Source organism: Solenopsis invicta, chromosome 6 (genome assembly GCF_016802725.1).
Source record: "Solenopsis invicta isolate M01_SB chromosome 6, UNIL_Sinv_3.0, whole genome shotgun sequence".
NCBI classification, from domain to species: domain Eukaryota; kingdom Metazoa; phylum Arthropoda; class Insecta; order Hymenoptera; family Formicidae; genus Solenopsis; species Solenopsis invicta.
The window spans coordinates 2,454,564-2,470,508 of NC_052669.1; the positions used below are offsets into that span (position 1 = coordinate 2,454,564).

Below are 15,945 nucleotides of genomic sequence, written 5' to 3' on the forward strand. Positions count from 1 at the left end.
TAACTCGCGGCGGTTCGTAAAGATCGCACACAAGAAATTCAGTAAGTTTGCAGAAAATCATTTCTTCCGCGTAGCTTAATAGTTCCGACGACTGTCACACTTCAACGGAATGACTCCAGCGCCGGGTGTAGTTTGATTAACGTTTACTACATTACGAAGTTAGAATAAAAGTAAGTTTTATGCGGTTCCTTTTGACTGCAACTTAAATTCGTACCGTTATGTACTTCATGTACGATTAATTGTCTGCCCTTTGCAATTCGCCTCATCTCGCTTTATAATTCAATTTCATCAGAATTGTCACTTTCGATTGTGGTTAAAATGTTATGATCACTTGCCATTATTAAAGCGGTGGTGATATTGAACGTTGCGACGGCAATGAGATAAGTAGGAGACAGTATTGAATAAGCCATTACAATATAAGGAAGAAAAGCTTTTACGAGCTATATAATAAAAAGAATCACAATTCATTAAGTACAAAGCGTAAGAATCTCTAAAAATTAATTATGATACAATAGATTGCTATAATCTTTTTTTCTGCGATGTTTTCCCGTCAAGTTTTATTCAAAACACTTTTTCGACGACGTCTTTTCTTTCGTTAACACTTTAAAAAGTAATTAAATTGCTCATTCCAGCGCGCGCGTATTTAACGACGTTATAGCCCCATTAAATCGCGCTTTGCTTTCTGCTCAAGTTTTAGGAAACTCCTCGAATGGTTAATAATTCGCATCGATACGGGGCATTTAGGTTCTTTGTTGATCGTATCTACTTTGTTAGCCCCGGTCCCCACCCATCCAGTCTATAATACGATTGAAATCTCTTTCTCTCTCTCTGTATTTCACGGGCTTGCCAAAGATATACGCACGAGGCGCGTTGGTACGTGACACGGTTTGCCTTCCTTTTCGAATATTCGCGATTTCGCTTCGTTAAGTCGATACAAAAGGCGTTCTAATCCTATTCGCCGATCGTTTTGCCCCGGATAAAAGGACGGAAATCGCGGTGAATCACCGGATCCGACATACCGATCTTTCGTCGTGGAAGACGTTCGCTTCGGTAGTTTTTCTCATCTCGCGCATCGCGTTGCTGCCTTGAAAGGATCGACGGCAGACGCGGTCATCGAACGGGGATCACCCTCGGCACTTCGAGCGTACATCTCGGCTACAATCACGAAATCGAACGACACGGAAGAAGTTCTCCTCTCTGTATCCATTTTCCTTCCCAATCCCAATCCCTGAGACGTGGGCTTTATAGAGTATCTCCTTAAGGCTCAGACTCTATAACCATTTTCCCGAACTTCAACCCTTGCAACCCCAATGATCCGGGTGTGTTTGGAGAACGGTTCGAGTCTGCGCTTGCTTTGTTTAAAACTTGTCCTGAATCAACTTTCTTGACCCGCCCTTCGATTTCGGCCGCGAAATGCGAACGGAGCCGTTCCCTCCCGCAGACGCTTCCGTCGAACCGCGTATTTACGGGATACAGCAAAACTTTTCGCGATTACGTGCGTTTGCCTTTTCTCCGTTCGCGAAGAGAAAGTAAAGCAATTGCTGAGAAAACGTGCGTGCTTCACGGTAAATCAGGCTTTCTGTTAACGTTTGGTCGCGGAGCAGCGTGGGACCATTGATTCCCACGTAAAATCCTACTTTCCACTTTTTTCGTACGCAAAATTGCATTTTAATTGTATTTTTCCAGGCTTGAAATTACAGATCCACTTATCGGTAAATTCCTATCCATATCGTTCACATTGTTGCGCATTGTTTTTGCAGTAACGATATATACGTTTCTATTTATAATCAACTGAATGCGCAATCACATGGAGATTTTATCTCCAAGTTACGAGAGGTTCTTTCGATAGATCGAACAGCATTTTTCTCTATTATTTCCGGGACGTGTTCGTGGAACACGACTGCGAGCTTATGAGTTGGAATTAAAATAGTTGCAGTTTAGAAGTAAGCCAACGGTTAAATCCACCGTATCGCACTGTTACGCGGCTCTGTTTCTTACCGGTGACGGCGATGAGGAGGACGCAAAGAAGCGACGCGGAACGGGTGGAACGCGCGTCTCGGTATCTCGCGGCACTTCGCATGATGCTTCGATATGCTTTCGTCGCGTTTACGCACTCATATACACGCACGCGCGTGTTCTCATTCACCCGTCACAGATCCGCCTTCATATTAACACTTTCGAGCTCCAATAAGATCCGTGGGCGAGAGACGATCCATTGGTTCAGACACTGCACTATATATATGTGTGTATATATTCCTCGATATATCGTTCCTTTTTTTTTATTTATAAACGCTCGCGTTTAAACTTTAAGACCGTTCAGAACGCGGACTGTTCGAAAACGGAAAAAAAAGAAAAAATATGAACACCGAATGTAGGATCGAGGGGGTGCGTGGGTCGCGGGCCCCCTTACGATCTCGTCGACGATGGCGCGTACAAGGACGACGTAACGACGTGGAAGGTTTTCCGACCGACGTACGAGCGGCTACTGAAGCTCCCGCCGCAAGCACGGCGAGCTTCCAGTGCGTCGACTCCGTCGTGCACCCGAAAGCTCCATTCTCCGACTCGCTCTCGCATTCGGTCCCACGGCATTCTTCCTCTCTCGTCCGCGGTCCTCTCTCACCCCCAAGCCTTCCGTGGCCCATCGATGCCTCCCTGTCGCACCCTGGCCACCGACTCTCTATCTTCGTTTCACCCTCTCGCCCCCTCCTCACCGTCTCTCTCCCCTCACAGCCATTTTAGCGTCGTCGTCGCGATCAGGCGCGCCAGTGCGGGCTGCGCGCGCGAGGGAGCTTTCGCGTCCTAAAGCTGAACGGACGAGGAGCTGCGGGAAGGGGTGATTGATTGGCGCTGAAACTTCGCGACTGATTGAATCTTTTTTACGTTTCAATATCGATATCCCGAGCCGGGATGGCGGAGAGAGCGGCGGCGGCGGCGCGCGTCGCGGCGTCGGAAGCGAAAGAAGGAGGCTCCGAGAGTAGGCGTCTTATGTACACACGTATAAGGCGAATTTTCATTCTCGCGAGGTAAAGATCGTCGTACAGTCGCGCGCCTCCGCTCCGCCTTCTTCCGTCACCCGCGGAATCAACGGATCCCTCCCGAGCAGGAAACTCTCTCGTAGCGAGCCATTCTCTTTCGTTTCGCGCACAATTCGGTGCGTGTGACGCGAAGAAGACAGCCGACCGAGATTATCGGATAGGATTTATCGGTATGCGCTGGGGAGGGGAAGTTTGATGTAATGACTCCGACGTGACGTTAAGAAGTTGAACGCGAGGTGATTTGGAGAACTGCGCTCGTCGTGGCGGCAGTTAGGATTTCGCTTGATGGATATTGATGACATTCTGCAGGTTTCTGCAAACATGTAGAAGCGGGCGCGTATAGCGCGCGTTTAAAAAGAAACTAGCGCGGTTAATTGAACTGTGAGCGATGCGCTAATTACCGTAACTGTTGGCCGATATCCGCATGTGGCCCAATATTCCTCCCGGTGATTTTGATCGATTATTCGCCCTTATATCCATAGCCTCGCGCAAGAGGTCATTATGGACGTCGAGTCGTGCAAAATGTATATCGAGATTGAATGTAACTTTCGTTATCAAATCCATTTCCAAGTGTGAATAAATGAAGTGGAAAGTGAAGCTGCAAGTATCGTTGATAAGATCGAATCGGAATTGCATGCTCTCGTTTACACGCTTTATCATTCGCGTTTAGCGGACTCATTCTCGGATCTCGAATGCCGCATAATGCGTTTACTTATACGACGTTTAAGGATAGCAGAAAAAAAAAGCGCGGGGAATAGCCCCGGGCACTTCGTTTCCATTTCAAATTAGCTCTCGATTCGCAAGAAAGCCCGACGACCGCTTAATCTGGTTTGGAATAGATCCGATTCATTGGATATATAACGTTGCGCTAATTAAAACCAGACGAACGTATCCCAGTTGGGACGCTGAACTCTGACGTATAATTCGTTCTACCGCAGCGTGGGCAATTAACTGTAGCTTATTGATCAGGCATGAATGACGAGCCGTGAATAATCGCAGGTAGCATGCGCAAGAAAGGCACGTGGTAAAAGGAAATCCGGGCAGAAACAAGATTCGTGGCACACACTCCGACCGGGCGTACATATGTTGCGCAAAAAGCGCAGCGTCCGTAATTAAAAATGTGCCCATGAAAAATGCCGAGCCGGCCGATCCGCGTTGTTCCGATGGTTTCACTCGACAGGTACATCTCCGCGTAAATGACGAGTGCGGAGAGTCGATCGCCAGTCATCGACATACCTACCGGATATCGAATACTGTTACGATCATTAACATATTGTCGACGATGCGATCGGCTGCCAGTCAAAGTTACGTTTTCAGTTTCATATAACTGACACGTGTATTGTTCGGACCAAATTTTTTCATATTTTTCGCGCGCGCGCGCGCACGTGTCCTCTTATTGAACCTTCAACGGATTCGAAATATATTCACTCGATCGCGCGTGCGAGGAAAGTATACGGGAAGTTTGAAGGAAGTACACGTGTATTCGCATAATTTTAATAATCTATGCTAGATACGTGATGACTTGCATCTATTGACAATACGATACTGATATTATACATTACGTTCTATTTTCACCGATGTTCCTGATATTGATAAGATAGAAGAAAGTATGTCAATCGATACACACACGTGTCATGTCTTATACATTTTACAGGTGTGAACACATTTTAAATGCATTCGTGAAATTTTTACCGCTTTATTAAGAATTAATAGAATATTTAATAATTGCAATAGGTAATTACAATTTAAATTGAAGTAGAGGAAAATAAAAGAGAGAGAGAGAGAGAGAGAGAAACAACTTTAACCTAAGATCTTCAGTCTTTTGCAGATTAAATAAAAACATTCTTTCAATTTATATTTATTGTTATTTAATTTGCATAGAGTATATTTTCAATTTCATACTCTGCGTCTTGATAAAATAAACTACGAGATCGAGTAATTCTATTCAAGTCATTATTCAAAATTTTCTATATGTCTTTAAACTTTTTTTTATTCAGGTATTGAATAAGTTGAGCCTTATAATGTGACAAGTAGAAAGATAGAATACGATAATGATCATGATTTTCCTGGATAATGAGGGATTTTAACATCAACGGCACTTTTCCTCCTCCGTTTTCTTCTTCCCCTTTAAGCTTGAGCGGGTCGATATAAATTACCTCGAATAGTCTAAGAAGAAATCTGCCGATCATGATTCTTAGTTCAGAAACATCTGGATATCACGCACAGTTACGTTAATTAAGGATGAATGAGTAGACCCCAGGTAAATAACCAATCTTCATAGAAAGTACGGTACAATGATTGACGCATGCCTCGAAAATTATCGGTGAAGCCTCGTTCCGCTTCATTTCCGCCACTTCCCCGACACATTAGCATTCTAATTGGACACTCCTCTGCGATTTTTTTTTAATTGCACGTTATACCGTATCGACAGTTTCTCATAACGAAAGTAAAATTCTGTTTCACGTAAATAATCTTTTTTTACAACTTTCCATCACATATAAATAAAAAAATTATTATATGATATTGGTTTTTTTATATCTTTCGAAGTTAAAGTTCTTTTACGTGACTTGAACGTATCGTGCTACGACATGTAGCTTTCGTACAGGCAATGTATACCCCAATAGGATAACATTTATTAAACTATATGACGAAATGTTGAGTAAAAAATTATAATCAACTTAATTAAATTATGTAAGTATATTTACAAAAATGGATGTAAAAGTATTGACTTTTTGTAAAATATTGATAATCGTTGGCTCAATTAACTTCAAAATAGTATTTCGTAATGTTGAATCTGATATGATGAATCATCTTAATAACGTATTTACAAAACACATTAAATTTGAAAAAAGGTTATTTAAAAATTAAGAAAAATATTTGTAGCTGCGTTATGTGTAAAACATTTAGAAATATAATTAACCCAAATACATGCTTACAAAAATGAACAATTATTCCTAAATTATAACGTAGAAATATTGCAGTATGAAATGTTGCACATTCAGCACGGTAACATTTTAAATAAAGAATCAAACGGTTTTTTAAATAATTGTAAAATATTTAAATCTCAAATTTAGATTTATCTGATTTTTAACAAATTTAAATTATTTAAAAACTTTGTATATATAAAGACAAAACTGCTGCGTAAGAACGTATCATCTTAGCGTAATTATCCAAAATTTTCATCAATTCGTGATGCTATTATTGTACAATATATTTGCACAATGTCTATTCTCCGATGTGAGAAACGTCTTTCTCATGCTAAAAACATTTCTGTATATATATATTTTACCAAACCGCGTATACTTAACGCTTTAATTTGCCACGATCTATCGAATCAGAGATGCTCGTGGTTAAAAACGTGGCTACCCCGACCGCCTATCGGGGTATCCACGTTTTTAACCACGAGCATCTCTGATTCGATAGATCGTGGCAAATTAAAGCGTTAAGTATACGCGGTTTGGTAAAATATATATATACAGAAATGTTTTTAGCATGAGAAAGACGTTTCTCACATCGGAGGTTAAACATTCCGCTTAAACTTGGTACCTGCATGACGACCGGCATTTCCGTAAGGTTTTCCACCTCCGGTGATATGCGGGGATCTATCCGAGATGCAGAGGAAGGATTTGAATCTCACGGAAGTCAAGGCGCGAGTTAATTTGTCACTCTCTCTCGACTCTCGTACACAATTTCCTCTCCTCGGGGCCTGCGAACATCTTCCTCATTATCTTCGGAATAAACGACCGTTAACAGGGACGTTTGACGTCGGTTAGGCCTAAGAGTGAGGCGAACGTGCGGATTGTAATCGTAGAAACGGTACTTCTCTTCTGGGTATCAGAGAAACGAGGAAGCGAAACACGATACTTAAATAAATGCATTACATTACAAAGGTGTTGATTTTAGAAAGTAACATTTTGCGCGCGGATGATTATTTCCGGGAACTATGGAAGTGATAATCCCTAACTTCTCTATTTTCCATACAACGGACGAAAATTCGTCTTCGGTTCGGCCCTTCGGAAAAGCTGTCGTTGATAAAAGGGATTTTTCCAAAATGGCGCATTGATCGATTTACTAACTTTCACGTGTAGTTCGATGCATTAATTACTCGGAAATGATCCTCTCTCCGAGTAAATAAACGACACTGTTCCCGTATCCGGGACTGCCAAACTTTCTAATTCGCAAAAATGGACGAGACCGTTCCATCAATGTCGCGTAACGCGGACTCGCCAGCGGTTTTGCCAGGGAGCCGCCGGTAATAAAAACGTATTGAGACCATGTACGCGTTTCGCAGAACGTAAAACGGTGAACGCGCAGCGTACACCACGGGCGGGGAGCGGGATAAAAATTTTCGACGGTCCCAGATGCGGCCGGCCGATCGAACTTTAACGTCGTTTGCGAGCGGCTTCTCTCGGACGGTCGACCGGGCTGCCGCCGTTCTCACGTTCCATTGCAAAACTGTCGAAACTGTCGAATCGTGGACAAAGGGTGTATAATACGAAAGTTACAAACAGAGGTGGAGGACAGAGAGAGAGAATGAGAATGAAAGAGGGGGAGAGAGAGGAGAGAGAGAAAGAGAGGTGGGGAGGAGGGCGAGGAAAGAGATAGACGTGTCGGCGTGAGCATGAGCATGCGAGCCGCGATATGAGTACCGATGCAAGTTCTTGGAGCGTATAATATTCCACGTGCGAGTTGTCACTTCGTGACCGCATTTCAGTGACTAATGAGCGCTTTCGAAAGCACGTTAGGTACTGTCAGATACACGGCTGCTGTGCAATGCCGTGGCGAGCTTCTGTGAGGGGATCGTGATATACATACGCGTATATGTATACGTGAATGTATACGTGCACGCTATTACACACGTGCGCCTATCGAAGAGACGATAGAAGCGAAAATCAGGATTAGGGTGTGGTGAACGAGCCACTTGCCTGGAGTAAAAAAAAAATAAATGTAAAAAATATAAATCGAAACGATATGATCGATTTAGAACTATCGATCAATTTGCGACTATTAAAATTTGACGTACTTTAAGTCAAGCGATAATAATTTCGGCGATATTTTCTGTGACTTTTTTTTTTTTTTTTCAATTATTATTATTATACATACAACATTCGTTGTGATAACTTAACCCGCCAACTGTATACGTGGGTCTACGGTAATCGACACAAAGCAACGTCTGCTTATAATAGTAAAAACTCGGCAATCCTGGTCTGACTACCATCCCTAAAAAAACGTAGGTGGCAAAATGGACTTGAAGCCCCGGAGCTATCACAAAAGATCAATATTGCTGAATGTCGAGCGTGTAAATTCTCGCACGGACGAGTCCATATGTGGCTTTTTTCTGTAATTGACAATTTTGATAATTATTAATGAAAAATGTGTGTTGTTTTTTGTCAAAACAACTACTTTTTAAAAGATTTTGACAAATCGTCGCTTCTCTATTTAGTTATCGTCCAAAAATGGAGTAATAGACGACGGATAAAGTTGGTCGTTTGAAAATTAAAAAATAAAATAAATAATGTTTATCAAAATAACTATAAAATCTTCAACAATGTTGACAGACATTTCATAAACTTTTTCAGATTTTTAAAAATATTTTAAAGTAGGGAAATGGAGTTAAATGTAACAAACCCATGTATATTACAAAAGGCATACATAGTTGCGAAAGGTCGAATATAACCAATATTAAAATTACTGTTTTTGTCACTTACCATAAATAATATATTTGTTATTGCCAAGAAGTTAAATAAGTTGCTGAAATGTATAAAATAAATATTATAGGATAGAAAGGATTAATCAGGATTTGCTGGAATAACTGGTATAAAGAATAAATCATATTTTTACAAAATACAAGAGGGGACGTTTAATATATATTTACACGTGTGAACAATATATATAGCATTTCGACTAAATTGTTACTATAGTACTATATAAAGAAAAATACAGAATACAATATGTGGGTTTAATAGTGGAAAATGAGATATACAGTATTAAAATCATTATACAATACTTTGGACGCAATCAGTTGTTCGCTCGAGACGTGAGCCGATTATTATTGCAATGACGAAGAAACGTGATCATTAGTTTGCATTAGCAGATGAAATCCAATGAAATGATTATGAAAAAAATATTTTAATTGAAAGATTATACACATGTACTTTAAAATTTGAAATTTTTTTTGTAAAAATTATTAACATTTTTTTGGAAAATTCCTCTAGTTTAAACAATTATATATAGTAAACATACTTGAATTTTGATTTTATAATTATATTCTACGATGCCTAAAATTCTCATCAAAGCAAATATTTGTTGAAAAATATATGTTTCTTTATAAGAGTTGTATATATAAAAATATTCAGCTTTAAATTTGAAATACCTCCCGATCATAATTGACATACATAAAAATAGAAATGCATAATCCTAGCGTTAAATAAATTATATCCAAATATAGCTTATTTAACTCAGAGATTTAATAGTGAAAAGTCTCAAGTGTGCAAAAGTGTGTAAAAACTTTGTCATGAGTAATATGAATTATTTATAGATAAATATTTATAGCTGCAACGTATGGTACATTACTATGCAACAATTTTGTTATATGATAATTTTTCTTACTAAACAAATTTCGATAATGTATCAATTTCATTGAAAGAAAATTAGATAATAAAAATAATTTCTGTCTTTATTTAAAAAATAAAAACACTCAGTATTAAGATATAAAACTTTCTTATCATGCAAACCAATGACCAATTTTTCACGCGATAGTTGAAAGTTAATCGTTTTAATAACAAATAGCAAATAAAAAAGTATTGTTATGTTTTAATAATATAGTATATAAACGCACATTGAAGGATTGCTTAATTATTTATAATATGATTCACAGAATATTGTGCATAAATTTTAAATTTAAACCGTTTCTTTCCAGATATTAATCTTACGCAAGTACTTTGTAATGAATATCAAAGGGCGTGATCGAAGAGCTCCGTAAAAAAATAAAAACAATAAAAAAAACGGGTGATAGAAATCTAATAATTAATATAAAATTGAATGAATGTGTTAATAAAGTCATTACTATTAAGTAGTGTATATAACAAAAATTAGTATATGACAATCTCAATTCATTCAAAATCACTTAGGAAACTATTATAATTTAAAAAATCCGATACTTTAGAAATCTAGATTATATTACTCTATGGAGTCTCTTCGATCAAATACTTATAACTTTGTCTATAGCTTAACATCCAATAGGTTACTTTGCAATGCAAAAAATTATACGCAAGTAATTTTAATAATCGTTTCATTTATTAATAAAAATAATTATCGGTTTCGATTGATGTGTAATGTCTTATATAAACGATTGATGTCAATTATATAAATCATGCATAATGCAATTAATATCAATATCATACCATTATTGTGCTTGTTTGCTTAATCCCTATGTTCCGATTTTCGTTCTATCAGACTTATGTTAAGACGTATGCCAGTTTAGTGATACCAAAGGGTTTGAAGATGAATCAAATGCCAAGAATGCCACAAGTTAAAGTGAGATTGCTCCATCAGAATTAATTTTGCATCATGAAAAGAATTTTTGGATTATCTGATATCCAAAATAATTATCGATATTCAAAGAATATTTAATGTATTACGAAAATAAACTAATAATAATAATCTTCTCTTTACAGTGATTCATTATTTCTAATAATAATGCACAGTCAATTCTGGGAAAATAATCTCATCCAAATCTAGCGCGTTTTCATTCATACTTAGCACTAGCTCTTTATCTCTTTATCTACATTCCGAAAAATATTATTTATCGTATTCGAATGTTATAACAACATTCGGGTCTTCTAGAGAAAATATATAATATATAATAATTGACTTTTTTCTGGGATGAAAAAAAAGAAATAATAATTTGGGTATATTTTGCACTATCAAATTGCATTATCAAGGATTAATTCCGCAAACATTTTACCTCAGCACCATGTCATATATAATAGATCTCCGATCCTAAAAGAACAGAATTTTTCCTTACAGACAATTGACACGCAACGGTGTCCTTTATAGTTAGCAAAAAAGCAAAAACTTATATCTAGTGAGTTTCGAAAAAACACCGGTTACTATACGATAATTTCTTAAATTTCCTGGGGATAGACGACGCGGCACGGGCTTGGCGCACAGGTTACTATTCTAAATGGGGAATCTTTACAACCTGGGAGCAACAATAAGTGCAATTTTATGTACAATAGTCCCTACCACTGCTGTGGATTTGTTCAGTGCGGTGTTTGCGCTTTACAACTTCGAAACGGCGTCCTTACAAGGCTTTACAGCCCACGCGGCCGAACCGACCGATGATTTTGATTATTATCCCGCAGGGCCATTGTGATTTCTCGCGAGATTGCTGACGGAAATTACGAACGTATACTCGTTTCATTTTCACGGCTGTGAGAAAAATGGCTAAACGTGAACGGCACAAGATCCTCATGCGTGAAACAGCAATCGTCTGTCCCGGGATCACTCCTCCTGTCAAACCTGGTCGCCCCAAATTATCACCGTCTTGGCACGATCGACAGACGCTAAATACGTGCCGTGCGGATGCCAAGACACGGCCGTTACTGCTGCCCTGTACATATAAAAGATCAAAAATACATTAGTTATTATTAAAAAAATTTTACTTTAACGCTTTTTTCACTTTTTAACACAGGAAACAGTAATTTTTTCTAGTTAGTCTTTATATTGAAATTTCAATGGAAAAATTACAATAATAGAATATTAACTTTTTAAGAATCGACAAACTAAAAATTTGATCAAATATATATATAGTGTGGAATTATTATTTGTACATGTAATAATAAACCAAACAGCACAAATAATCTCTTGAATATTTTAATATTTGAATATTTAAGTTTGCTTTGAATCGTATAGATCAATGGAAAAATTATTATAAAATTAAAACCTATTTCAATGTTATATATAGAATAAAATAGTATTACTTCAACAATTTTGTTTAAAAAAGTAAAAATTAAAAATCTGTTAGATATGAACGATATCAAATAGATGAGAAATTCAAAGGAATTTTCTTATCAATATTGAACGTAAAAACTCATCTCCTAGCAAAAACGATTTTTTTATTCAAACAAAATAAATTCTTTTTGATACTGCTCGAAAAATAAAATAATTTCGATTTATGCAACTAAATTTATTTCATTATTAGTATAATTCTTAATTCGTCAATTGCTATAAATATATCACAATTGTGACACTATTTAGTTGTTATATATATAAATAGTTTTAACAAAATCTTTTTCAAATCGTTAGAAAAAAATTAGAAAAATTTCGATTTTTTCCGAAAAATTGCTGTTGTTGCTATGTAAACAACATACTATTTAATTTTCCTTGCCCATCATATTAATGTAATCCGGGAAATTATGTAATTTTATTTTTGTTAAAATTTATATATATATTTTTTCGTTCCGTTTCTCACAGACCAAAGTGTGGCGAGCTACAGACTCGAAAATAAATATGATAAATTAGAATTAAAATATCATATCGTAAGACAAACTTTGGTACTGATAAGGTCAATAATACTTTTCTATTTTTAATTTCATAGCGTACTCATATTTACTGTTGTCGTGGAAATTGTAATCTAAAATTAATAACGTTTCTCTGTGTCAACTGTAAATATTAGCCTGTTATAAGATTTTTAAATTCTGAAAAGCGTTGTATCAAAGTCATTCTTTCTACGAGGTATTTTAATAGCATTCTATACATATTTTTCCATAATTTTATTGTAATTCTTTGAAGGTAATGTTTTTGCTGAGAGCACAAAAGTTCAAAAGACGTCATAAAGATATTTCTTAAACGTCTTTTGAACGTCTTTATATTTTTCAGCTTCTTGTATCGTCTTGAATATAATATATTATCTTTATTTAACTTCAGTTAAATGTTCATTTTCTTTATGAAAACATCAATCATTTTCTTTATGAAAAGAAGCAAATGTTTTACCACAATTTTTCCAATGAATTTTCTATCCTTGGGAAAAAAAATTGAACAAATCCACGGAAAAATAGAAAAACTGATTTTTTCCGAGCCTTTAAAATATAATAAAAATATATTAAAAATGTATTATATATTGACTTGATATTATAAAATGTAAATTTGTAAATTTGATTAGTACGATTAAATGTTATCGGCTAATCTTGCGCGCTCGATAAGTGCAAATAGGGAAAGAGAAAAGGGAAAAATTGTAAACCAATGGCCCGATTTGCGCGAGCAGATTTCCGAAACTGTGAATTCGGAAATCTGCTGTAGAGAAGCAGCGAGCTTTAAACAGGTACATCCAAAAGCTTTCAAAGCCAGCGTTTTCCATTTTCACCCACTAACTTTTTTTGTCTAGTGAATCTAATTTCCTTATGGCGCGTCGCGAAATTATTTGCCGCCGTCGCGCGTAAAGGTCTTTCAATTAATTCGCTATCTTTACGGAAACGCATCGTACGGTGTAAAGGCCAAACGTAAAAACGCTCGGGAATGTTGTATGTCGCACGTATGACGAACTCTTGAACCTTGCGCGATTTAATTCTTCGTCTTTTCCCCTTCGAAGAGCACCGTGACGTGAGAGAAATAAAATGGGAAATGAAACGATCGCGGTAATGAACGGCGAATGGCTCAAATATAAATACGATTCGTGTGTAGCGACTGGAATTTTACGTAGAAAAATCCGCGGCCGCTTAAATCGTTTCGTTAAAGATTCCATTTGAACATGATGGAATACAGTGCTACGTAATTTTCTGGTCCGAGCGGCTGCGCTCGTGCAGCAAAAGGTCTATAAAATCTAAATTCCCGAGGGTGATTCGCAGGGCTTGGCGAAATCGTAAAAGGGTGTTTCTATGCGCGGACAAACGTACTGAAAATGGCGCGCGCCTCTTCCTGCCCCGTTCCCGATCCCCGGCAATGCTGTTGAGAAATCCTTCACAAACGTGTACCAAGTGAATATTTCGCGCAAGGGCAAAGGCCAAGCACCCTGGTGGAGAGGTATCAGCTATAAACCCATGATTACAGTTTTTACGAGTAAGCGAAAAAGTCTAAATGCTCGCGTGACGAGCCTGTTAAAACTGCACAGGCCAGAATACATTTTACGAAAGGTAATCAAGCAACATACTTCGTTTTATTACTTTAATTTTCTGAATTCTAGTGGTATAATCTTTTTAAAGATATTCTTTATGGGTTAAAAATTCCTCCGTAAAGCGAAAATTTCTAGGCACTCAGTTGCAGCGTGATAAAACAATAATTTCGTCAAAGCTTTGCGCGGCGTTCTTTTTTTTGTACTGCTTCATGAAAAGTAATTCGATAACTGCATTCAGCGATGCAATAAATCTACAGTAACGATGAATCGATGAAACAATGAATCGAGAAATCCTAGAGACACGCTTTTACATTTTCCTATAATTCTATGAATAACAAAGCGCATTCAGCAGAATAGGCGGATAGATGGTAATCAAATTGAAAACGACTAGCATTCATTCGCGATAGCTCATATGAGATTGCCAATTGTCGCTGTTGTTTTCAATGAATCGACTCACATGTGAATTCTTTGTGAGAAACCGACCCAACCGATCCATCAGTTCCTCATCATGTAATCAATATGATTCGTACAGTCTAATAAAAGACAATCTGATCTTCCGCTGTCATTGTTTAATCAGTACCAACGTAATGAGAGAAGTTACGTGATAGTTCGTTGTTATTGTTTAGAGAACCAACGTGGAAATTAAACGTATCGCTTGCCCACCTTCCGAATATCATTCGTTAATGAAGTTCTATGGTCCGTAGTACTACGTACATTAAGGTACACTGAGAGAAATATTTGGTTAGATAGACCAAATGCTTAGTTAAATATGGAACATTTCCATCTAAATTTTATACTTATGATTACTAAATATATGTAGTTATTTTGATCAAAGGATCTAGTAGCTTTGATTGTTTTTACACCAACTTATAATGAAATAATTCCGTAAATATAACAAAGTTTTGGATACCAAGAAATACAAAATTCAAACGATTCAACCAAACGCGCAGTTATTTAACCGAACAATTTTCTCAGTGTATAACTCCGGGATTTATACCACACCTATCTAAAACTCATTTTATCAAATATTATTTTCTATGTTTGAGGAAAATAAACTATACCAATAAAAACTAGATTGTCCACTACCATAAAAAAATGGAAATATAAAATATTTATTTTCTCACGTTGAAAAAAATTTTTTAAAAACTTTGCCTTTTTGCCATCTATTAGAAGTGTATACAGCCACTCGTGTGTAGGACACACGGTGCACAAATTACAAATAATGCTTATAAGACATAACATAATAATTTATAAAATGTTTTTTCAAAGTTTATTAGAGAATAACAACGATAAGTATAGACAGGGAAATATATAGAGAATTTTTTAACCTTTTTGGATGTGAAGTACTTCAAACAGCAGAGGAGGGTTTCATTAACGCTAATATTTCATCTCTTTTATTATGTGTTGTAATATAATGTAGGCACTCTAATCGAATATTATTTTTTATTAAATCACTTAAAATTTTTTTTAATTTACCAAAAATTAAAATATCTTTTTAATATCCTGAATTCCCTGGTTGTGAAATTTCATACCCAGGAAAGCTCCGGGTGTGGAAAGCTCCCTACCCTTCATAACGAAGTCTCTATGAGTATAGAGTAACTCCTGTATTCATGTCGTGCGAGGAGTTACGCTGCAAAAGTTAGAAAAAATAAGAGAGGTTAAAATAATTTACACGCAACCGTTCTGTTATGTGCCTTTATGTCATATTAGCACAGTATTACGTTGTGATTTCAGTGTTTTAATGTTAACATTAACGAATCCTAAACAAATAAGACGTATAAGACAGTGCTCGCAATA

At 36.9% G+C, this 15,945-nt stretch overlaps 2 protein-coding genes across 3 annotated transcripts in view; both read right to left on the reverse strand.

Moving 5' to 3' along the window:
- LOC105193880 overlaps positions 1 to 2,502 on the reverse strand; it is a 70,478-nt gene extending 67,976 nt beyond the window's left edge. The window contains exon 1 of the mRNA XM_011158540.3: positions 1,999 to 2,502. Within this exon, the coding sequence (XP_011156842.1) occupies positions 1,999 to 2,080 (82 nt within the window). The 5' untranslated portion in view covers positions 2,081 to 2,502. The remainder of the gene's footprint in view (positions 1 to 1,998) is intronic.
- A 6,367-nt stretch (positions 2,503 to 8,869) lies between these two features.
- LOC105193878 (autophagy-related protein 16-1) overlaps positions 8,870 to 15,945 on the reverse strand; it is a 443,766-nt gene continuing 436,690 nt past the window's right edge. For both annotated transcript variants that reach the window (XM_011158537.3, XM_011158538.3), the window contains one exon: positions 8,870 to 11,649. In XM_011158537.3, coding sequence (XP_011156839.1) covers positions 11,553 to 11,649 — 97 coding nt within the window. In that variant the 3' untranslated portion in view covers positions 8,870 to 11,552. The remainder of the gene's footprint in view (positions 11,650 to 15,945) is intronic.